The sequence below is a fragment of the Ornithodoros turicata genome, chromosome 1 (genome assembly GCF_037126465.1).
Source record: "Ornithodoros turicata isolate Travis chromosome 1, ASM3712646v1, whole genome shotgun sequence".
NCBI lineage: Eukaryota > Metazoa > Arthropoda > Arachnida > Ixodida > Argasidae > Ornithodoros > Ornithodoros turicata.
Genome location: NC_088201.1, coordinates 65,171,273 through 65,196,226, shown reverse-complemented (window position 1 = coordinate 65,196,226; position 24,954 = coordinate 65,171,273). Strand labels below are relative to the sequence as shown.

At 47.3% G+C, this 24,954-nt stretch overlaps 1 protein-coding gene across 1 annotated transcript; it reads right to left on the bottom strand.

The window, feature by feature from the left end:
- Positions 1–2,189: 2,189 nt before the first annotated feature.
- Positions 2,190–24,709, bottom strand: LOC135378334 (sodium/hydrogen exchanger 8-like). The gene is made up of 16 exons (XM_064611348.1): positions 24,336–24,709; positions 20,764–20,933; positions 19,446–19,526; positions 19,276–19,334; positions 18,796–18,879; positions 18,526–18,627; positions 18,278–18,456; positions 17,214–17,352; positions 16,980–17,085; positions 15,989–16,105; positions 15,831–15,913; positions 14,748–14,859; positions 12,897–13,039; positions 12,751–12,831; positions 2,732–2,875; positions 2,190–2,662 (listed from the first exon to the last, which is right to left on the bottom strand). The coding sequence occupies exons 1-16, from the start codon at positions 24,527–24,529 to the stop codon at positions 2,546–2,548; spliced, it is 1,911 nt and encodes a 636-aa protein (XP_064467418.1). The 5' UTR covers positions 24,530–24,709; the 3' UTR covers positions 2,190–2,545.
- Between the last annotated feature and the right edge of the window lie 245 nt (positions 24,710–24,954).

The window sequence follows — 24,954 nt, the reverse complement described above, 5'->3', positions numbered from 1 at the left end:
GCATTTCAAACGGCCAGGGTGCACTCTTGTGTTAAAATGGAAAAAAATCGAGTACCGCGCTGTGATAAAATTCTTGACAAAAGAGGGAGTTTTGCCTAAAGAAATTAAAGCACGACTGGACAACGTGTACAGGGATGTCTCTCCGTCGTACACAACGGTAAAAGACTGGGCTAAGCAGTTTCGACTGGGGCGAGAGTCGTCCCGTGGAAGTGGTGACACAAGAAAATTTGTCTCTTGTCGAGGAGGAAGTACTGAGTGACAGGCATCTGAAGGTGAAGGAAATCTCAGAAAGGCTGGGGCTTTCCAAAACAATCGTTTTTCGCATCATCGGCGAGGGCCTTCACATGAAAAAGGTCAATGCGAGATGGGTGCAAAGACTTCTCTCGTCAGTTCAAAAGCAACAGCGCGTCGTCTGTGCCAAAGAGTTTTTGGAGCTCTGTCAAGAGAACGAAGAAGAAATATTGAAGTCAATTGTCACAGGGGATGAGACTATGGTGCTCTACTATGATCCCCTTTCGAAAAAGGAGTCGATGGAATGGTGCAAACCAGGAGAAGCACCCCCAAGAAAAGCCAAGGTCACACAATCCACAAAGAAGACCATGGCGATCGTCCTCATCGACTTCAAATAGAGGAACACCACAGTGAATGCGACTTATTATGCTTCACTCCTGCACAGACTGCGAGACGCCATCAAGAAAAAGAGGCGCGGCAGGTTGAGTCGAGGTGTCCGGTTGCTCCAGGACAATGCCCCTGTCCACATGGCTTCTGTATGCACTGAAGGAGTGCAGCTTCGAAGAAATTCACCACCCACCGTACAGTCCAGACTTGGCACCAAGTGACTACTTCCTGTTCTCAAACTTGAAGAGGGATCTCAGAGGACGGAGATTTCAAAACGATAGTGAGGTGCAAGAGGCAGTTTTCCAGCATTTTGCGGACAGAACTTAGGACTATTTTTTCAAGGGTATAAGAATGCTGGTTGAAAGGTGTCGAAAGGTGTCAAAAGTGCATCGAAGTTAAGGGTGACTATGTCGAAAAGTGATACAGTTGTTTCGTCTTTATGACTATTAAAAGTTGGTAGGGCCAGAAACTTATGGAACCACCCTCGTACAGCCCGGCGGACATTCTGTCGGAGGGAGTATGCAACTACTAGGTGACTAATTGCCTAAAATTCATTACTTAACTTCTGAATTAGATGTTATCGAGAAATACATGCGAGATAACAGAATTGGAGCCAGTCACTATTTAAAGTAGCACAGAAGTCATTTTTAACACCTTGTTTTCTTTCTACAAAACGGTTAAGTAGACCAGTAAAATGCACCATGAGAAGTAATTCACTCCAGAGAGCCATAATTATCGCAGAAACTGAATTTAAAGTACACTGCAAAAAGCGACCGTGCGCAATGGTGGTGGAGAGCACTGCCACCCTGTGACCTTTCGCTGACGCTACAGGGTCCGGGCTCACTGATTGGTTCAGAGTATCGTCTGCTAGTCAGCTGTTTAGGGCTCTGAGGAAGCACTGCCCACAGGGAAACGCCTGCTCGACAATGAAATCCTCCATGACCATGTTCACCTTTTCAATTCCAACCCCCCCCGCCTCCAAGGGAGCAGGTTTACAGACTACAAAAGGAAGCCCTCACACACAAAAAGAAAAACACAGGAGCTGACCTCGACTGACTGCGCAAAAGTTATTACGTCATAAGTTGTCCCTCTCCTCCTTGTGGCACACCGGGTTACGAGTCGAGAGTGAATGAGCGCGGCTGTGTTTGTGCAAGTTTTTTTTTTTTCTGGTGAAAAAACTGCATGCATTGAAACCTTTTGTGCTGTTCGGCAAATTGGCGCATATAGTTTCATCAGATGTCTTAAATTGAAAATATTTTGGATGGCCCTCTGTACTCCTTTAAATCCATCCTATTTTTTAAAGAACCTGAATCATGCATGTACTATGTTCACATATCCATTACCAAATTTTGCTATGCAAATGAACTGAAATCGACACTTAATCAAATCTTAATGAAATCTGTGCCTTATCTGTGCCAGAAAGTGGTTTAACTGAACAGCAGAACAGCGGATACTCCAATCGGCTTTATTGCTAGATTTAAATAATGATTGGCTTCAATTCTGCTACATCATATTTCCCTAAAAACATCTAACTGGAAAGTTAATCAACGAATTTTACGTAATTAGTCATCTCGTAGTAGTCACATACTCTTTCCGACACAACGTCCGCCTGGCCGCATAACTCACCCGCAAAAACCCCCTTTTGTGATGCTCTCATAGATTTTTTTATAAAAGATATGTAACGTTTAAAAAAGCTGAATATTTAACCACCAATTTCTTCAAAAAAGTATAACCTCCAAGTCTTGTCAAAAACGAGTTAGAGAACACAGCGCCCTAACCATAACACGTCATGAACAAGTTCACCCATACTGCTTGCAATACCCAGAGATATGTGTTCACAAGATACCAAGCTTGCACATAAAACAGGGACACCTAAAACTCCACTGTACGTATGTGGCCAGCTACGATACTAGCGTTACTGTGTACGTCACCCTTCCTCAATATCCTCCTCAGAGCCCTCGTCAGACTCGTCGAGGGGTGCCCGGATAGCCTGGTACCACTTGTTTGTTAGGTCCGTCATCTGAATTTTGGCATCTTTCACCTCCTGTGAACAGAGCAGGATTAAAAGACTTATACTAAACATTGAATCCCAGTCGTAAAAATTTCACATCACCTTTTGTGTAAACCTTCGTGTGAAGAAGGGGATAAGATACTTTACGTCTAGTAGAATGAAACCTTTCAGGTTACTCTTCATGAAGCTCACTTCGTATTCTTCTTCCGTTAGTTCCGAAAGATGTTCGGCATCAATTGTTTGCCCCTAGTTGAGGAATGTACAAAGTCACACCATGATGCGCGCGACACACAAATAAGCGCAGACAGACAGCATGAGAAGAAAATAAATGTACACTACGAAAGCTCATAGGATCAGTGGCTTCTCATAACGAGCCTTGTTCACCAAAGGAACAGACTTTGTACACACAAAGCTGGCTTCAGTTTGTGTCAGAAGTCATGCAGATTACCGATGTCAGGTCCTACTTAAAGCAGAAAAAAAAAACGTTCACAGCTAACAGCTCCTGCATACATCTTGTAAGTACAATGCAAAAATTTCCTGTTTATAGGCGAGCAGCACTAGTAATTGTGCATTAATGCAGTTGAAACAATCAACAATAGATATCAACTCTGTAGAGGTATGCTGAATCAATGAAAGTTGCTCATAAACATAATATAAGCCCATAATATAATTCTTAACATCTGTTAGGTCGTGGTTAAAAGAATGCTCTAGCCTCAACTAGAATATGCAGCACTACACCTTCGTCAGCTCTAGTCTTCTTTCTTTCAGTCACATAATGATTTCCTGTGAAACTAGGACCATTTTTATTTTCGATCGTTTCTACGGGTGTGAAGGGGGGCTTGGAAAATATTAAATGCAGCCTAGTTCAGTATCACGCAGAGCACAGTTTTGCCTTTGGAAGTGCTTCTGCACATTGTTCACACATGAAATGAAGTGGGAAGGAAACTTGCCACATTAACTGAGCAAACAAGAACTGGCCAAATTGCGGCCAAAATAGGGGATTCCTACTTTTCTCGTGCAATGACATGGCATTACACATCACAAGTCTGCCTCACCCCTTGGTGTACATACATGGAGTCTAAGGCTGCTCAAAGTTCCTAGTTGCTAATCAGCAAAGCTTTGATAGAAAATGCTCTTCTCGTGGCTGTACTTTGATCATGTAACAGAGGAGTAAAAATGCACTGCTGTTCTTCATCTGAAAGCCTACATTCACCACCAAGTATTGTTTTCATTTTTCCATTTCAGTATGCCCTGGTATGGTAAGTATTATGTAATCCTGAGGTGTCTTGGTGATGGATTGCAATTTATTAGCAATTTACTCTTGCAACGTTAAGTGTTTTCAAGAAAATAGATCATGAGTACTTTATGTGTGAAAATACCTTGTAATTTTTAATTTTGTTTCAAGGGTAAGATGCTGGCTCCCTTGCTTTTGTTACTGGTGTTCTTTTTCGTTCTGCATGAGACATTTCAAATACTAGCCATTGTCGATTTGTATGTTTTCCATTGATGACTGCCGATAGTTAGCTTGAGCTGTGTATGAAATACTGGATCAATTTCACGCCTATGGCGTTTGATCCTTTTAGCTCGTGCCATTTTACGTATATTAATTACTCTGTTTAAATCTGTATGGCATTAATTCTGTACAAGCTGAGAAAATAAAAAACACTAACACTTAAAAACACTTGAACTTGAGCAACATTACTAGAAAATATCTCTGGTATGCAGAGAGGCATATACCAGTCTATTGCACTAGTATCAAATTGGGACTTTTCTTGATGACTCAGACGTGACCTCTGGGAGGGAGCTGTAGAGCACTGCACGGGCTCGGGCTTACCCTAAAGCCCGAGCTGGGCCCATGGGCTGGGCTGGGTAATGCATTCTTTTTGCGGGCCTGGGCCGGGCTCGGGTTTCACATTATGGGCCCGGGCTGGACCGGGCCCATACATTGCCTGTCCCAGGTCAGGCTCGAACCTGTGTAACCCCACCTCTCGCTGGCCACAGTCAACTTTTACAGTCCGCATCACTGGGCCGGGCCGGATAGAGTAGAAATTGCTCGAGCCCAGAAATGCAGGAATTATTCGGGCTTGGGCCAGGCCAGGTATGGAGTTGTGGCGTGTACCTCGGGAGACAAGCAAGGACAACTAGACTGACTGTCGTTGCCAGAAAGAATGCGAAAGCGCACTGGCACGCAGAAGCGGCCCCGTGAGCTCGCGTCCCATTTATTGCGCTCGTTGTCGATGGGCGATGGGCGATGCTGATAGGCGGCTGATACAGGGCTCCCCCTCCCCGAAGACGGGTTGAAGGAGAATAAGACACAGAGAGGGGAGTAGCCCAGGTAACGGTGCGGCGAGGCTTGGCGCGAGGTGGGTGAGGGACGAAGACAGGGGACTCTGTGGCAGGTGCAGCAGGGGTGTCGACCTCCAGGTATGCCGGTTTTACCCTGGCGAGGGAGACCACCTGAGGCCGGGCTTGAATGTCCAGCGTCATGGTCTTGTCGGTGCGAGACAGGACACGGAAGGGACCGTCGTAATGGGGTGAAAGGGGCTTGCGGGGGGCGTCATGCCGAAGAAAGACGTGTGTGCATGTGTTGAGATCGGGGTGGACGAAGATGACCAGGGAATTGGGGGTCCTGGTGGCGGTCGGCGAAAGGCGTCGGAAGAAGCGACGAAGTAACTCGACGTATTCAGACTGCCGAGTTTCGGCTTGGGAGTCGAGCCAGAAATCGCCGGGGAGGTGCAGTGTCGTTCCAAAGACGAGCTCTGCAGCGGAGCAGGACAGGTCTTGCTGGAGGGCAGAACGAATGCCCAACAGCACAATCGGCAGATGATCTACCCAGGTGACTTGGGCCTCGCGAGCAATAAGCGATGCCTTGAGCTGGCGATGGAAGCGCTCTACAGCACCGTTAGCGGCGGGATGATAGGCAGTCGTTCTGATGTGGTGAACTCCCAGCAGAGTCATGAGAGCCTTGAAGAGAGTGCTTTGGAATTGCCTGCCCTGGTCGGTCGTAATTCGAGTGGGGCATCCGTAGCGGGCGATCCAGGTAGAGACGATCGCCCGAGCTACGGTGTCGGCGGTCATGTCTGGGATGGGCACAGCTTCGGGCCACCGGGTATACCTGTCGACCATGGTAAGAAGGTACCGATAGTCGCGGGAGGGTGGTAGGGGGCCGACGATGTCGACATGGAGATGACGGAAGCGGCCGTCGGGCAGGGGAAATTGGCCGACGGGCGACTTGGTGTGACGGGTTATTTTGGCCCTCTGGCAGGCCAGGCAGGATCGTGCCCAGCGTCTCACGTCGGCGTTTATGCCCGGCCAGACGAAACGGGAACACAACAGACGCTGGGTGGCCCGGATGCCGGGATGAGCAATGCTGTGGAAGCTCTGGAAGGCTGGGAAACGGAGCGAAGGAGGGAGATACGGGCGCGGCGAATCACCGGAAACGTCGCAGGCGATGTCGCAAGGAGCCATGGGGAGAGGAATGTACTTGAGTTGGAGGGACATCTTGCAGGGGCTAGCGGGCGTATAATCACGGGGATCTCGATCATTTGCCTGTGCTTCCGCGATGTCGTCGAGAGTGACGCCGGAGACACGGACGGCCTCGATGCGGGAAAGGGCATCCGCTGCTTGGTTTTCAGCACCGTGCACAAAGCGAATGTCCGTGGTGTACTCAGAGATGTAGCACAGGTGACGAAGGTCGGCAGAGGAGTACGCAGCACGGTTAGACTTGAACGCAAAGGTCAGAGGCTTGTGGTCTGTGAGCACGTGGAAGGTCTGCCCGTCGAGGAAATGGTGAAAGTGTTTAAGCGCGTAATAGATGGCCAGGAGCTCTCGACTGAACGTGCTGTACTTTTCTTCAGAGGGCTTGAGTCTCTGGGAAAAGAAGGCCAGTGGGCATCCTATCCGCAACTCGCGGATAGGATCATTGAGTACTCTTCGCCTTCCATCGCCGCTGTTTCCCACCGCACCCCGCACGCCCCTCCTCCCACTGACAGCTCTACCCGCGCCCTTCAGGAGCAGATTGCGCGGTTGTCTGAAGCTGTGGAAAGTCTCCGCTCTGATCTCACTCACCGCCCTCGGACTTTACGTTCACCGTCCCGCGGCGGCCGCCGTTCTCCTTCCGCCAAGTCTGATGCACAGAGCCAGCCCAACGGCCTCTGCTGGCATCACAGGAAATACGGCGACAAGGCACTGAAGTGCACACGACCTTGTTCCTGGACGGGAAACGTGGAGGCCGGTCGATAGAGGCGGCCTTCGACCACGGCCCCCCAGGAAGCCGCCTGTTCTACGTCATTGACCGACTCGCAGGCCACCGTTTTTTGGTAGACACCGGCGCTGAGGTGAGCATCGTGCCCCCCACGCGGGCTGATCGCGCCCGCGGGCCCTCCTCCTCGACTCTTCAGGCCGTCAACACGTCGCCCATCGCAACCTTTGGCCTGCGATCCCTCACCATTGACATCGGGCTCAGGCGCCTTTTTCGTTGGCTGTTTGTCACAGCCGACGTGCCTACTGCCATTCTGGGAGCCGACTTCCTTCACCACTTCGGTCTCGACATAAGTATCGCCCGCAAGAAGCTTGCTGACTCCACAACCGGCCTCACAATCTCTGGCGTCCCGTCTTCCCAGCATAGTTTGGGCATCAGGACAGTTTTGCCCTCGTCCCCGTATTCCACCATTCTGCTCGACTTCCCTTCCGTCGCGAAGCCCTGCAACTTGGCTGTCACCCCGAAGCATGCTGTCACCCACACCATTGTGACGACGGGTCCCCCTGTCACGGCTCGGCCACGCCGACTCGCCGGCGACCGCCTCAAGATCGCCCGCCAAGAGTTCGACCATATGTTGCAGCTAGGTTTGATTCGACCATCGTCCAGTCCGTGGTCTTCACCGCTCCATATGGTTCCGAAGTCTTCAGGGGATTGGCGCCCCTGCGGCGATTATAGAGCTTTGAACGCCTCTACTGTCCCAGACCAGTATCCCCTTCCACACCTTCACGACTTCGCCCTAGGCCTCGCTGGCGCGACCACCTTCAGCACGATCGACCTCGTAAAGGCCTACCATCAAATCCCTGTGGCACCGGAAGACATCCCAAAAACGGCAATCATAACACCATTTGGCCTTTTCGAGTTCATCCGCATGCCCTTCGGTCTGCGTAACGCGGCGCAGACCTTCCAGAGGTTTATCAACGAGGTTCTGCGCGGGCTCCCTTTCGCCTTCGCATATCTCGACGATATACTGGTCGCCAGCAAGACTCCCGGTGAACATGAAGAACATCTACGCCAGCTGTTCTGCAGGTTGGACGAGCATGGCCTTGTCCTTAACCCCGCAAAATGCGTTTTCGGCCAGTCGTCCGTGCGGTTCCTGGGACACGAGGTAACCCCGGAGGGTATTCGGCCTCTCCCATCCAAAGTGCACGCGATCCAGCAGTTCCCCGCCCCCACTTCCTTTCGGAAACTGCGCGAATTCCTGGGACTCATCAACTTTCATCGCCGCTTCATCCCGCACTGTGCCGACATTCTTCGTCCTCTCACTGATACGCTGCGCAATTCTGGGAGTGCGGCAAAGCCTTTCCACCTCTCTCCCGAGGCTCTGGACGCATTCATACGGGCCAAGACCGCCTTGGCCGATGCCGCCCTACTGGTACACCCTGATCCTTCGGCCGACCTCCGCCTCATGGTCGACGCATCAACCCATGCCGTCGGAGCCGTGCTCCAACAATATTCCCCATCCGGTTGGTGCCCACTGGCCTTCTTTTCCCAGAGACTCAAGCCCTCTGAAGAAAAGTACAGCACGTTCAGTCGAGAGCTCCTGGCCATCTATTACGCGCTTAAACACTTTCACCATTTCCTCGACGGGCAGACCTTCCACGTGCTCACAGACCACAAGCCTCTGACCTTTGCGTTCAAGTCTAACCGTGCTGCGTACTCCTCTGCCGACCTTCGTCACCTGTGCTACATCTCTGAGTACACCACGGACATTCGCTTTGTGCACGGTGCTGAAAACCAAGCAGCGGATGCCCTTTCCCGCATCGAGGCCGTCCGTGTCTCCGGCGTCACTCTCGACGACATCGCGGAAGCACAGGCAAATGATCGAGATCTCCGTGATTATACGTCCGCTAGCCCCTGCAAGATGTCCCTCCAACTCAAGTACATTCCTCTCCCCATGGCTCCTTGCGACATCGCCTGCGACGTTTCCGGTGATTCGCCGCGCCCGTATCTCCCTCCTTCGCTCCGTTTCCCAGCCTTCCAGAGCTTCCACAGCATTGCTCATCCCGGCATCCGGGCCACTCAGCGTCTGTTGTGTTCCCGTTTCGTCTGGCCGGGCATAAACGCCGACGTGAGACGCTGGGCACGATCCTGCATGGCCTGCCAGAGTGCCAAAATAACCCGTCACACCAAGTCGCCCGTCAGCCAATTTCCCCTGCCCGACGGCCGCTTCCGTCATCTCCATGTCGACATCGTCGGCCCCCTACCACCCTCCCGCGACTATCGGTACCTTCTTACCATGGTCGACAGGCATACCCGGTGGCCCGAAGCTGTGCCCATCCCAGACATGACCGCCGACACCGTAGCTCGGGCGATCGTCTCTACCTGGATCGCCCGCTACGGATGCCCCACTCGAATTACGACCGACCAGGGCAGGCAATTCCAAAGCGCCCTCTTCAAGACTCTCATGACCCTGCTGGGAGTTCACCACATCAGAACGACTGCCTATCATCCCGCCGCTAACGGTGCTGTAGAGCGCTTCCATCGCCAGCTCAAGGCATCGCTTATTGCTCGCGAGGCCCAAGTCACCTGGGTAGATCATCTGCCGATTGTGCTGTTGGGCATTCGTTCTGCCCTCAAGCAAGACCTGTCCTGCTCCGCTGCAGAGCTCGTCTTTGGAACGACACTGCACCTCCCCGGCGATTTCTGGCTCGACTCCCAAGCCGAAACTCGGCAGTCTGAATACGTCGAGTTACTTCGTCGCTTCTTCCGACGCCTTTCGCCGACCGCCACCAGGACCCCCAATTCCCCGGTCATCTTCGTCCACCCCGATCTCAACACATGCACACACGTCTTTCTTCGGCATGACGCCCCCCGCAAGCCCCTTTCACCCCATTACGACGGTCCCTTCCGTGTCCTGTCCCGCACCGACAAGACCATGACGCTGGACATTCAAGCCCGGCCTCAGGTGGTCTCCCTCGCCAGGGTAAAACCGGCATACCTGGAGGTCGACACCCCTGCCGCACCTGCCACAGAGTCCTCTGTCTTCGTCCCTCACCCACCTCGCGTCAAGCCTCGCCGCACCGTTACCTGGGCTACTCCCCTCTCTGTCTTATTCTCCTTCAACCCGTCTTCGGGGAGGGGGAGCCCTGTAGCAGCCGCCTATCAGCATCGCCCATCGCCCATCGACAACGAGCGCAATAAATGGGACGCGAGCTCACGGGGCCGCTTCTGCGTGCCAGTGCCCTTTCGCATTCTTTCTGGCAACGACAGTCAGCCTAGTTGTCCTTGCTTGTCTCCCGAGAGAGGTGGAAAGGCTTTGCCGCACTCCCAGAATTGCGCAGCGTATCAGTGAGAGGACGAAGAATGTCGGCACAGTGCGGGATGAAGCGGCGATGAAAGTTGATGAGTCCCAGGAATTCGCGCAGTTTCCGAAAGGAAGTGGGGGCGGGGAACTGCTGGATCGCGTGCACTTTGGATGGGAGAGGCCGAATACCCTCCGGGGTTACCTCGTGTCCCAGGAACCGCACGGACGACTGGCCGAAAACGCATTTTGCGGGGTTAAGGACAAGGCCGTGCTCGTCCAACCTGCGGAACAGCTGGCGTAGATGTTCTTCATGTTCACCGGGAGTCTTGCTGGCGACCAGTATATCATCGAGATATGCGAAAGCGAAAGGGAGCCCGCGCAGAACCTCGTTGATAAACCTCTGGAAGGTCTGCGCCGCGTTACGCAGACCGAAGGGCATGCGGATGAACTCGAAAAGGCCAAATGGTGTTATGATTGCCGTTTTTGGGATGTCTTCCGGTGCCACAGGGATTTGATGGTAGGCCTTTACGAGGTCGATCGTGCTGAAGGTGGTCGCGCCAGCGAGGCCTAGGGCGAAGTCGTGAAGGTGTGGAAGGGGATACTGGTCTGGGACAGTAGAGGCGTTCAAAGCTCTATAATCGCCGCAGGGGCGCCAATCCCCTGAAGACTTCGGAACCATATGGAGCGGTGAAGACCACGGACTGGACGATGGTCGAATCAAACCTAGCTGCAACATATGGTCGAACTCTTGGCGGGCGATCTTGAGGCGGTCGCCGGCGAGTCGGCGTGGCCGAGCCGTGACAGGGGGACCCGTCGTCACGATGGTGTGGGTGACAGCATGCTTCGGGGTGACAGCCAAGTTGCAGGGCTTCGCGACGGAAGGGAAGTCGAGCAGAATGGTGGAATACGGGGACGAGGGCAAAACTGTCCTGATGCCCGAACTATGCTGGGAAGACGGGACGCCAGAGATTGTGAGGCCGGTTGTGGAGTCAGCAAGCTTCTTGCGGGCGATACTTATGTCGAGACCGAAGTGGTGAAGGAAGTCGGCTCCCAGAATGGCAGTAGGCACGTCGGCTGTGACAAACAGCCAACGAAAAAGGCGCCTGAGCCCGATGTCAATGGTGAGGGATCGCAGGCCAAAGGTTGCGATGGGCGACGTGTTGACGGCCTGAAGAGTCGAGGAGGAGGGCCCGCGGGCGCGATCAGCCCGCGTGGGGGGCACGATGCTCACCTCAGCGCCGGTGTCTACCAAAAAACGGTGGCCTGCGAGTCGGTCAATGACGTAGAACAGGCGGCTTCCTGGGGGGCCGTGGTCGAAGGCCGCCTCTATCGACCGGCCTCCGCGTTTCCCGTCCGGGAACAAGGTCGTGTGCACTTCAGTGCCTTGTCGCCGTATTTCCTGTGATACCAGCAGAGGCCGTTGGGCTGGCTCTGTGCATCAGACTGGGCGGAAGGAGAACGGCGGCGGCCGCGGGACGGTGAACGTAAAGTCCGAGGGCGGTGAGTGAGATCAGAGCGGAGACTTTCCACAGCTTCAGACAACCGCGCAATGTGCTCCTGAAGGGCGCGGGTAGAGCTGTCAGTGGGAGGAGGGGCGTGCGGGGTGCGGTGGGAAACAGCGGCGATGGAAGGCGAAGAGTACTCAATGATCCTATCCGCGAGTTGGGCGAAGGCCTTGAGGGAGAGATCTTCGGAGCCGGCCAAGACCATTCGTACTTGCTGCGGAAGCCTCTGGAGGAATAGCTCACGTAATATGGGGTGCTGATCGTCCGTGGCGCCTCCGAGCAGTTGTTGCATACGATGGAGAAGCTGCGATGGCTTGCGATCGCCCAGTTCCTCGCCAGAGAGGAGCTGACGGATCCGTGACTGCTCTGTGCACTCAGCACACGAAAGAATCGCTTCCTTGAGCTGTTGGTACGGATTTTCGGCAGGTGGGGAGGCCAGAAGGTCGTCTACCTGGTCGGCAACGTCGGGAGGTAAGGCCGAAACGACGTTCAGATACATCGTAAGGGGTGATGTGATTCGGCGAAGGGCGAAGCGAGCTTCGATCTGCAAGAACCATGCACGCGGGTTTTTCGTCCAGAACGGCGGCAGGTGGACTTCTGTGCCAACGGCGCCTACTGTGGCCCCTGTCAAAGCAGGCGGTGCAGAAGGAGGCGGCTCCAAAGGAGCGTCTGGAGAAACGTTCATTGTCGGGTCACCAGTTGTGGCGTGTACCTCGGGAGACAAGCAAGGACAACTAGACTGACTGTCGTTGCCAGAAAGAATGCGAAAGCGCACTGGCACGCAGAAGCGGCCCCGTGAGCTCGCGTCCCATTTATTGCGCTCGTTGTCGATGGGCGATGGGCGATGCTGATAGGCGGCTGCTACAGAGTCATCGGGCTGGGCGGGTAAATCGAAGGAAGGTCGGGCTCGGTCCGGGCCTGGGTCTAAGAATGCAGCCCGTGCAGTGCTCTAGGGAGTTGGTTCATTGAGATCTTCCGTATGCGACATCCATGTCAGTAACAGTTCATATGTAACAAATGCCAATTTTTAAGGAATTTGCCTCTCAGTTCAGCTCAATAAAGGAACTAATTTGACGTTCACAACTGATTTAACAAACTCTAAAGCACTTACCATTTCTTTTGTTTTGCTCAAGGTAACTTTACGAGCTGGCCCTCTCTTTCTGCGCGTTGTCATCTTATTGGCTTTCAAGAACTGTAATGCAGGTCATAACAATCAGTAAGGATGTTACAATGTGTACCAAATTCATGAATACTCACCTTAAGCAGAGGCATTGTAGAACCACCAATCACGAGAATTGTGAAAAGAACTATAATGAGGGTTGTGGTGACAACGACATGACGCTTCTCATCATCGACGTCCAGATGCATTGCCAAGGCATAGGCAATTGCTCCTCTGAGCCCTACGTAAAGATTTTGTAAGCGCAAGCAGTGAGCATGCTTTGTGCCTATGCACACAGGAACTTTCATACATTTCTGCCCGCCATTCATGCTGAAGACATCAACTAATAACAATGAGCAACAGTGTAGGAGGAACTTTGTGTGCAGCTGGCAGCATGAGCACTTGGGACTACAGTCGAACCTCGATATAACGAAACGCCACATTATGAAATTTGTGGTACAGCGAAATAATTTTTATTCCCTGTCCTAACTGGCTGCCATAGTTAATCAGACTCGATACAACGAACTATCTGGTACAACGAAAGAAATCGTGTTCCTGCGAGTTTCGTTATATCAAGGTTCGATATAATGAAGGCAGCACTAAAATACAGATTCTTAGCTTGATACAACTCACAGGTAACTACTACTTCTCAATTTAACCCAATGTACTAGGCCAATATAATTTGGCATGCTATTGCTCCAGGACGCATGATGGTCGAAATGGGAATGAACTCCATAAACAAATTTGGATCAATTTAGAAAGTATGAACAGGGCCTTGTGTTTCCGGGTTTTATGTTTTTTGAAAATCGGGGGGGAGGGGAGAGTCCCCACATAAAACAAGGTAAAAATAGGCGATTTGGGGTGGAAAAGCAGATTTTCTGGTGAAAACACAACAATAAATAAAAAGAAAACAAACACTTCTCGCATTTTAGATCAACACGAGCTGCGGAACAGCCATGCTCAATGTGCAGTATGCATCTGCATATATAAGTATGCATATACAAAAACATAATAATGAACAAACCAAGGTCATTATACCGAATTCAGAGCACCTTGAGTCTTGAATTTAGAGTGCCTTAAGGCAATGCAATCCTTGGAAGCCTACATACTAGTATGTTCACAGCTGAACCACAACCATACAGGTACTATGCAGAGCAACAGCCAATTACAAATGCAGATCAAGTTAGGTTGGATGCAATGCAAACTTTCTTTATTGCCATGTGAAGAGAGTCACTTCGTAGAAAAAACGGAAGTTGTCTGCGGAATGCTGGCATTCATTCCATGTCAAGGATTTTACACCTAAAGGAAGACTCCAATCACTGCAACCCTGTGTGCATGAAATAAGGTGGGACAGCTGCCTTGTACTGTTCAGATGTCATACTATGAAGGGATCAGCAAGAAAAGTAAAGTTTCCAAAAAAAGTGTTTGAGCAGTGGTGGCTTCTGATAACTAATCAGGGGAATAAAGTAGTGTGAGGCTTAATGCCAAAAAACATAAGCACCACGAACTCATACTCTACTTTGCAACTTTGTTCGCCCCTCTTCTTGGTATGAATTCCTAAAGAATGAGCCAAATTCTTAATACAGGTGTGATACTGTTTGCCAAGCTGCATTAATTTTTCATTAATGTTTCTTTGCATTTCACCATTCAGGTAATGGAATGTCCAACAATATTACGTGTGTTTTTATACAACACACTGTTTGAATGTAAACTCCTACAGAGTGTTAAGAACAATATGCCAAGTCATGAATACACGTAGACAGCATGAAGATACACAGTTTTACAGACATCTTGATGCCTCAGAGTGGTGGTTATGTCAGGAGCACAGAACCTATAAACATCAGTGACATAACGTAAAATCAGACTTATGTTGAGCATTCAGCCACTGTGCCAAAAGACAAATCTTCAGACAACAACACAAATGTCACGGTACTATGTGATGACCTTACCGCTGTACCACATGATGAACATCATCTTCCTTGTGATTTTGTGCTCCCTGAAGTAATTTAGTAAGAAGGACAGGGGGTATATATTAGCAGCTCGCCCAAGTAAACATAGTACCTGAAATAAAGGAGAAGTATTGATACATATTTTCCCTATTCAGTACGCACAACTTCTGTATTTAAAAGAGTGGTGGCTACCAGAGCCGTTCCTAAGCTGTGCAAAAGGGGCAGCCACCCCAGGTGCCTTCCCCAGAGGGGACGCTACACAGCAGGGGTCCCAAAGCTCATGAGGTTGGGTAAAGAAGCGAGAGGTCTAGACAATTTTCACTGTAGTATTTAGAATATAACTTTTACAATTAGCTTTTCAGCATTTCATTTTTTTTTTTTTTTTTCAGTTAGAAGTTCTCTGCAAAGCTTTGGAGTGCAGAACATTTATGTAACAGAATGAATTACCAGTCTAACATGTGTATGTGCATAGCTAAAGATGGAAAGCACATATGCAAATTCTGCACCAATGCTTTGTTCTGGCTTGCAATCTTTAGACAGTGCTGATAGTTAGGGCCTGACTTTTTGGGGGTTATATTTTGCTTCAATAATTCGGGTATAATCGGGTTGAACTGAACGTGATTCAACTCAATTCTGGTTGAATTGAACTGTATTGGGTGTAAATATTCAGTTTATTCGGCATAAGACACATGACACACCAGTAGAGTATCCATATTCAGTCCATCATCTAAAAGGCAGCAGGGTCTCTGTTTTGACAGTTTGTATGAGCATATTTATGCATTTACAACATAGTTTCCAAAGTCCTGTGTTAGTTGGAATGACTTTGGATATCCTTGGCCCAGCAGTTTTCGGGGAAATATCGGGTTAAACCCTGTTTTTGTTTATTTGAATCTGGAGGGGGGGGGGGGGGGGTAATATCGGGCGTAATCGGGTATAACCCTAAAACGTCAGGCCCTATTTATAGTGGGAAGAAGGGGCGTTTCACAGTCATCCTGACCCCAGGCAGAAGTTGACCTCAGGATGGCTCTGGTGTCTACTCTATTAACACAAAGAAACTTTGAAAGGGGAAATTTGTCAACTCACTATGCTCCAAATGATGAGAGACGGTTTAATGATGAGACGATAGCTGAAGATCGCCAAGCCAAGATAGGCAAACACAGATGTCTCTGTTGGGAGGGAAACACGTGGCAGCAAGAGGCACATGCTAAGGTTTGACAAAAATTAAAAAGCGCACAACTCACCGCAGATAAGAGACAAAGTACGCAGCGTCTGCTGCATAGTAATCTGAGTCACAGACGACAGATTGAAGTGTGTATAATGGGACATGACAACGCCGTTGAACAGAATGGCCATAATCCCTAAAAGTAAACGTAATGTGCAAGGTAATCAGGCAGCCAGGTACAAGTATTTGAGCACAGTCAAACTACTGGGAAATGAACCCCTGTACCGTGAAGTTAGGCGTGTGACATGGAATGTGATACAGACAAAGACCCCACACATTTCGTAACGTGGACCAGCGGCATTTAGCATAATAAACAGCAAATAAATAAAGGATGTACATATTCAGTGTTTAAATAACTGCAATTCAATGATACCTCTATCAATGAGTAATGGAAAAGTAATCTGAACAGTACTTTCTGGAAGTAACATCTACAACTGTTGATCAGAAAATTACCCTAAGCAATAGGGCATTGCTTATCATGATAAGACAACCAACTTGTTATCTCAATAAAGTGCTGGAGGTCAGAAAATAAACGGGTTCGGTCTTAGAGTGCAATTTTCAGATTTGTATCAATGTATAATGTAACAGAATTGTCAACCTTCTGCCAAAAGCAGTACTCTTGCTATAGACGACCTTCTGTTTCCAAGCATGTGAAATCACGAGAAGACCGGTTCGAGGTTATATTTTGCTGTGGTGGCCAAGAAGCGGGAAGAATGCAGCGGCTGATAGGCCAGAAAGGCTGATGTGTGCCCAGCATGCTTACTTGTGCAAGCATGCTTGTGCAGCGGCAAAACGTAATCAGTGACGTAGGGGGCTCAGGTAGTCTATAGCAAAAAAACTATGTGGCTGAAGTAGTAAAAATTATACCCCATATTTTATTAGGATGCAATTACAGTGTGTATTACACTTGCCAGCACATCACATCACACATGATACCACACAATCACAACCACATCGACAATCACATCACACAATTTTCTTGTTTTGCAGAGCTACATAAAATGCCTTACCTGACAAATGAATTCCTTCAGCGAGGCCATAAGGAGCATAGATAAATACAAGCATCATTCCAAACTCTATGGACGGGTTCTTACGGAGATCAACATATTTCAACAAGTGGAACAAGCGTCAAGGAAGACATCCACTGCTTTTTGGCACTGAGCGCACAAAGACAATACATTTACACAAATGTAGACAGAGCTGGCTAACACCTTGCTGAATATAAGCAAGTTAGAAAAGGATATCAGTGCAGCAACTAGAGCGAAGGCAACCCCAATTCCAGCAGATGCAAAGAAAACGAGGAAAAAACGCTGGACTCCATAGACGACTAGCTGCCCTGTTGTTAGGGACGACATCGCTGGACTCGCAGATTCCAGGACAGTCCTAAAAGTGCGTAGGAGAAGCCCAGATCCATTTTGAAAATGGTATAGCAGATGCCGACACATTTGTACAGACATCAATTTACCGTAATTTCACGCGTATTAGCCGCAGAGCAGCTCCTTTCGGACCTGTAGCAACATTTCTGACGCATAAACAACACCCTCAGATGCATCGCGGCTAGTATGCCGGAGACAAATGACACTTCAAAATAAAGGACACGTCCACAGAATTTCAACGGAATGAGGCCTTTAATTGCGTGAACTCTCTCTTGGTATGCATTCATGCTGCCTGAATAGATTCACAAATTCATGCACCACTTTTCTGTCCTCCCTGGTGGAATGAAAAGGTAGCTACCATCAGAGACACATGAACCACAGTGATAAGAGGCCTTGCTTTGTTCGGCTATGGCAGGGGAAATTTGAGGAAAGGACCATTACAATAGACTACAATGTCAGAAAACTTTTTCGACAAGTAATTCGTGGATTATACAAGGGGCCCTGTGTTCTTGGGTTTTACGTTTTTTTGAAAATCTGGGTTTTTTCGGTGTGTTAAAATCGTGCGTTATTTCAGGGGCCGTAAAACAGGGTAAAATCGGGCAATATCGAGGGTGGCAAAGCAGATTTTGGGGTGGAAAAAAAAAAAAAAGAAGGAGTGCCTCTCACGTTTTACATGAACATGAGATGCGGAACATAGCGTCCTCTAGTGTTGGTATGGGTGGCTGAATTTGCACTTTGCCAAGTTGGTGGTTTGCTGTTTTTTTTTTTCCTGACGGGGGTGGGTGGGGGGTGGGGTACCCAAAGTCACGGTGATGCAAATCTGGGAGCAAAAACGGGTTTTACCCTAAAACACAGGGCCCTAAATATACACGTGAGATTACGGTACATTCCGTCAAACAAATAGTTATGCTATGAAGAAGAAAGTTACGTACGTCGCCAGGACGATAGATACAGCATCATTCAAGATGCTCTCGCCGAAGACAAGCATGTTAAGGATTGGATCCACGTCAAGCGCGTGAAAAATAGCCAATGTGGCTACAGGGTCAACGGCCGAAATAAGAGAGCCAAATGCAAAGCTCTCTGAGAAATCTAGACGGTATGCAACATCAGCCTGTGAAAGAGTTGCCAGGTGTGTCACCACATCATGTCATCAGGATTACAAAGAAAGAGAAATGCTAACCAGCCCAAGCAGGTAGACTCCTCCTCCAATAACGAGAGCAGATATTGTTGTGCCAACTATTGAAAAAATTAAGATTGAGCCAATGTTCTGGAAGAAGTTGCCCTGGAAGACAACACAAATTTAGGCTCTTAAAACAGCAGTATGATATTTGGCATACAACTACAATTCCAATGTATGGCCAAATTGATGTAGCAAATGAAATGAATGAATGAATGCTTCAGCTAATCAGTGGGATGAAATATTCTTTAGTTATGAAGACATTCCACTTACCTTATGAAGGTTATAGCCAGATTCATAAATAATGGGAGGTAGCAAGACAAGAAAAAATGTGGTCGGACTAAAAGCTTCTTCTTTCTGGAGAAGAAAGATGTATACCATGAGTACATAACAGGAAGTGCAGGACACTTACAGTATCATGCTCAAGTGTTACCTGTAGATACTTATTATGTCTAGTCTATAAAACCCTATGAAATCCCTGAATATAATAAAACCCATGTCTGAGCACCCAGCTGCAATTTTTTACACTTTCCCACTTCATGACTTCACCAGAAACCCACCTATTTAAGAGATAAGATCACATCCCCCTCTTTTTGCAAGATCCTGTGCAAATATTTTGATGGTGCTTGCTCATGAATCTACACAGCTTCCATTTTTCATGTAGCAATTTGAATTAATAAGCACGCTGTGCTATTGTCAAGTAAGAACGCCTCAGCCGAAATGAATGTGGATATTCTCTCTTCGTTTACTTACCTGCCAGTTTCCAAGATGCTGACTTGAAATTAGTTTCAAAAGCAGCCCAATGAGTGCACCTGAAATACCCATTCACATGCATTATATGAGAGAACACGAAGTAAAAGAGGAGAAGTCCTGAGTACAGTGAAGGTATGATACTATACTCAAAATGAGTTAGATCTACTCACCAATTAAAACCACAACCACACTCTCTGGTAAGAACTCGAAGTTAGCTTGAATGAGGAAGTGAATCATCAAAATACAGACAGCTGAAAAGAAAACATTACTAATGAAGCTTCCGTGTGTAAAGCTTACACACATAAATAATATTGTGCATGTCCATAATTATTCAATACTCGACACCTTGATGCATGGCCCTCAAGCCATGGGCAAGACCAACAGTGTTGTTCCTGAGCAGTCAAATTCATGCTGCTTAAAGGGGGTGCAGTAAAATGGTTTAACATCCGCAGGAGGGAATCAAAAAATGAAAAACCAAACAGAGGTAACAATGCACTCTAGTATCTTATTCCTTACAAGGCAATTTGTCATCTAACTCTATTCTCAATTACCGCAGCTATACAAATTTGCTACTGTGACGACATTTACTTTGGAGTAGAAATATGCTAGCATGCAAGTTTTCTTTCCCTCATTTAATGGGACTTAATTAAATTGTAATATGCTTGTTTGCTGCAAAAGATTGTACACAAAACATACAGACAAAAAGCTGCAAAGGCCAACTTATTTTTTGTGGCACCACTGCAAACATTCTTACAAAACGCTACCTAAAAAAAGTTACACTTATGACACGACAAAAGTACTTATAAGTTACAAGTACAGCTATTCTGCACAAATAGTAACTACATAGTTATCTTTGATGTAACTTACTTACTTTACATTAACTTTCTGGATTAGCAAAAGCATAAACTCAAGTGTAATGACTCTTATTCCAAATTCTACACTAGTGCAGAGTGAACATGTACACGTTCACGTGAGCAGTGCAGGATGTTTGCACAAGTATTGCACAAAGTTCGTGGTGGCAAGTTTGTCCCACTTTATTGCAAAAACATCCCACAATGAACAATCGCTCAACTGGCGCACCGTGCAGAATGCCAGATGTTTCAAACATACCTGTCAAGCTGCCAAAAAAAGAAAAAAAATCAGCTTTTTCTAGTGTTCTCCCTCACAGCGAGTGGACGAAACATAAAATTCTATCATCTACATATACATCTATACCTGCCAAAATTTTTGCTATTACAGGAAAATTATTTAGAGCAATACTACTAGTTCCCCTGATGATCAATAAATAAACAAAATAAAATTAAAAAAATAAATGCTTCGACTGATTTCCTTCCGAAACCTTACAAATTTTTCAGTGGCTGATGCTGCATTGAGACTTACAAGAACAAAACAGTCATTCTCATATCACACGGTTCTTCCTTTTTCCGATATTTAGCCTTAGGGACACCATTTTAAGTGGCACAAACAAGTTACTTGAAAACTACTTGCCTATTACACTCAGAGCAAAAAATATTGTCATGCTGGAATGATGTTCTTCTTCAGCTAAATTTTTGTGTGTCAACAGTGGTTCCGCACCATCAGGATCAGGTGTAGACGAGGACGTCGAAATAGGGGATAATGTATTGTTGGTTTCGGTGCCATTATGAACTACCTCGGATCTGAAAATGTGAGGATGAAATGTTCACAACTGCAAAATATAGTACAGCAGTACAATAATTACATGCAAATTTTCTCACACAATGTGCAGGTTTCATGAGCTGCAAGCTGTTTGAACCACGATCTACGAGATCAGGGATCTCAAATACCACGGGACCAGCGATGACCTATTCTGTGGCCCAAGGGCCCTTGACCACAAACAGAACGAAGCTACCCTTTCAAACAAAATAATAATGAAGAATTAGGAATAAAACCTGATTTTTCAGCCATTCGTTTCACCCTAGCCTGGCGTGGTGCTACCATGATACATATAAGGATGATCATATGCTTGTGAGCACTTCTGGTGGGTCATCAACCGCAACAAATTATGGACACAGCAACCTAGTCTCCGCATGCACTTTGCCAACTACCACTGTAACTTTTGTGATGATTAAGATGGGCTTATCTTAACTCTTATACTAAGTGTAAATTAGTAATTACAGTGAAACCTCCCTATCTTGGACACCCGCGGTGCAGCCGAAGTGCGTCCTACTTCGTGAGGTCTCCGAGCTACAGAATACGAGGGAAACAAAAAATGGAAAAGATCACAGCTGCGTTGCCAGAAATGTCCCCCTTCTTCAATTCATAGTCCATTAGTGGTACCTGGTAGTGGTACCTCTCTACCCACTCTTCACTGATAATTATTACTGATTTTGGTGGACTCAATTCTGTGCAGATTCCACTCAATGGCATTACCTTTGGAGCTTTTCAAGCAGTGTGCTGCTTGCTTGATAATTTAAACCCACTTGGAATTAAGCTCAAGGACTCGTCTCTGAAGCGTCAGCCCACTTTTCATTGTCTTGGTGCAGTGCGCGTTCAAAGGCTCTTGACAAACCGAAGACAAGTGCTCACACAAAGAATATTTATGATGTAGACACCCGTTTTTGGACTCGAAAAACTAAAACAAAGAAATGCTGAGACCAGTATAGTAGTGTAAAAAAAGGGCGAAAGTCAAGGGCACTGGCTCATTTTGGGTGTTTTTGATGCAAAGATGGGCCGAGATTGTGGTAATTTGGCCAGGGTTTTGTCCAACTTAGCAGGGAAAACTCTGTCCTACTTCTGGGATAGGGAGGTGTCCGACAGAGAATTTCGTCCCCATGTAGTTTCAATGGGAGCCTGCCGGTGTAATGAAATCTTGTCCGACATAGGGAGTTGTCCGACATAGGGAGTTGTCCGACATAGGGAGTTGTCCGAGGCAGGGAGGTGTCCGACTTTGGAGGTTTTACTGTAGTTAAATAGTGACACACTAGAAAAGTAGATACAGAACAGTTATGTACAAGGGCTATCATATTTTAATTTTTTAGGAGTCATATTAAAGTAGCAAACCCGAAGTCATCTATTGTCAATAATGTCAGCTAGCTGTTTGTCTCTGATTTTTCCATTTCTTTTTCCAAATTGAAACTGTGAGCAAAGAACTACGTATTTTTCTCGAATCGTTTTTTATATTTGCAGTACCCGATTCGGAAAGGCAGCTTATTTATTTCCCTTGGTGTGTCAAGGGGAGATTTTCAGTAATGTTTTGCACACACCGTCCGGCCCCACAATAACTACACCGCTCCTGTTTTTTGTGTATATTTTTATTGTATGGTATATTAGGGTATTTTTTGGTAATTACCATCATTTCTTTTCTGTGTGGCTATCCATGACGTGGTCTAAGGTCAATGCAGTCCGTGACTCGATTTGAGTTTGAGGCCCCTGCACTAGATTACACCGACCATCAGTGATGGCCACTAACTACTTCTACAGAAGTTTAACTATAACTACTAACTACTTCATGATGGAGTAGTTTAACTAATAGTTCAACTACTTTTCAGGGGAGGTAGTTAAAACTACTTCTGTAACTACTGCAATGTATTTTATCTACATCTATAACTACTTACTAACGTTGTCCATCAACACCAATCTCATTCTTTAGTGTTCTCAGACACCTACATATGAATCACAAGCAGTTATAAAAGTGAAGATTTAGTACACATGCACAGCACAATTGCTCTGCACCTCCGTTCTCATCAAACAAGGTAAAAGTTGGAAGCACAGTCGTGCCGTAAAGCTTGCGGCAAAATCGGAAGTAGTTGGCGCCTGCAGTAACCTAACTACTATAGTTAACTACTCGAAATAGTAGTTTAACTAGTAGTTGCCACTACATTTCTGCAAGTAGTTGATAACTACTTTTTAACTACAATCAGGTAATTTAACTAGTAGTTACTAGTTACTACTTAGCTAGTTTAACTAGTACTACTAGTTACTAGTAACTACATGAAGTTAACTAGTGGCCATCACTGCCGACCATATCATAATTGGCAACTCCTATGCACTAGCCCGTCCGCACGATCCGCTAGGGGCGCTACACATCGGCCTGCAAGATCTCCATCATGACTGGGTAATGGAAATTTGAATTTATGTGCAGAAGCAGACATACGACTGTAGCAGAAGTCAGCAACGGCTCCAATGAAAATGTGCAGAACGATGATGATAATCAATTTACAACTTTAGCAAGAAGGCATTTCCCGTGGGACATGCACCGCTTGTACAAAAATCCTCAGTTAAGCTGAAGTCCAAGGTATTATAGCAATTGAGGGAGCAACAAATGGGATGATGAGCAGCACCACAGCTAGCCTCTGAAAAGTGGTGCTGTGAAGGGATGCTAATGACCATCGCAAATAAAATCGCTATAATCTCGTAGGTCGTGGTTTAAACATAGCTCTGCCAGACCAGCCTCGGTAGACCAGATAGTAGTGTGTTCCTCAAACAATCCCAAGGTTGCTGGTTCAATCCTGGCCGAAGATGCCAGCAACTTGGTGGCATGGAACAAGTTGCTTAGGCACGTCGTCTTGCGTAAGGAACGTTAAATACAGTGTGCCGTGTGCAGAGGTTCCAGCTCACATTAAAGAACCATAAGGTGGGCAAAATTAATCCACAGAGCGACCACTGTGGCGTCGCTCATGATAATGATTTGTGGCTTTCGCTTTTCATCGCGAGACAGCTATGATCATGAGTGACGCCACAGTGGTCTGTGTGTGGATTAATTTTACCCTCCTGAAAGTTCTTTAACGTGCACCAAAATCTGGGCCCACTGCAAACCGTATTTAACGTCCCTCGCGGAAGGCGGCATGCCTAAGCAACTTGTCATATGCCACCAAAATGCTGGCGTTCTTGACAGAGTTCGTAACCATGTAACCCGTTCGTAACCCGTAACCATGGGATCCATGCAATATGAATTTTATGTCATGTGTATGCCACAGCTGCATAGTCCTCTTTTCTTTCTCAGCAAGTTATTAGCTCGCCCTTTTCACTTTGTACACACAAACATACGTATCGCACAGCCTGCGTGTGGTGACACAGATGTGAAGTAACAGCTGGCTTACACGTTGGTTTCCGGAACATGATGAGACTTGAACTTCGCCGTACGAGCACTCGGGGTCGTTTTTACGGTGACGGAAGAACGGACGTTGCCTCCCGAAGCGTAGTAACCCGTGAATAATAAAAACAGCAAGATGATACAGACAGTTCCACCGACAGCGTTTGCCATTTTCGCTGTCTGTTTACTAAATTTATACATTCTATAGCACACTGGTTAATACCAATTGTGCTGCACATACGTATATGTCTTCTGCCTTGCTGTTTTTATGCCTTTTCAACCCATATTTTACACGTTGGCCAAGCGAAAAAGCACAGGACCTGCATTCATCACATGATATCCGCACCTCCGGCGAACATCTTGTTTTGATGTTGTGCGTTGTGTTGTGCTATGGATTGCGTTTGAGTGGATTGACTTCGATTTTGGCCAACGGAATCGTTGCTAGATTATTTCTTCAAAAGCTCCAAGTGTTACCAAGGACAGTCAAACTTTTGTGTCTGTAATAGGCACTTAAAATACTGTTTCGAAAATCACTTGTTCAGTATTCGTGAATTTATGAGGAATTAAATTGCGTTGTAAGAAAAACAACTCTGTTCATATATTTTTTATGTCAGCACGTTTCTCGG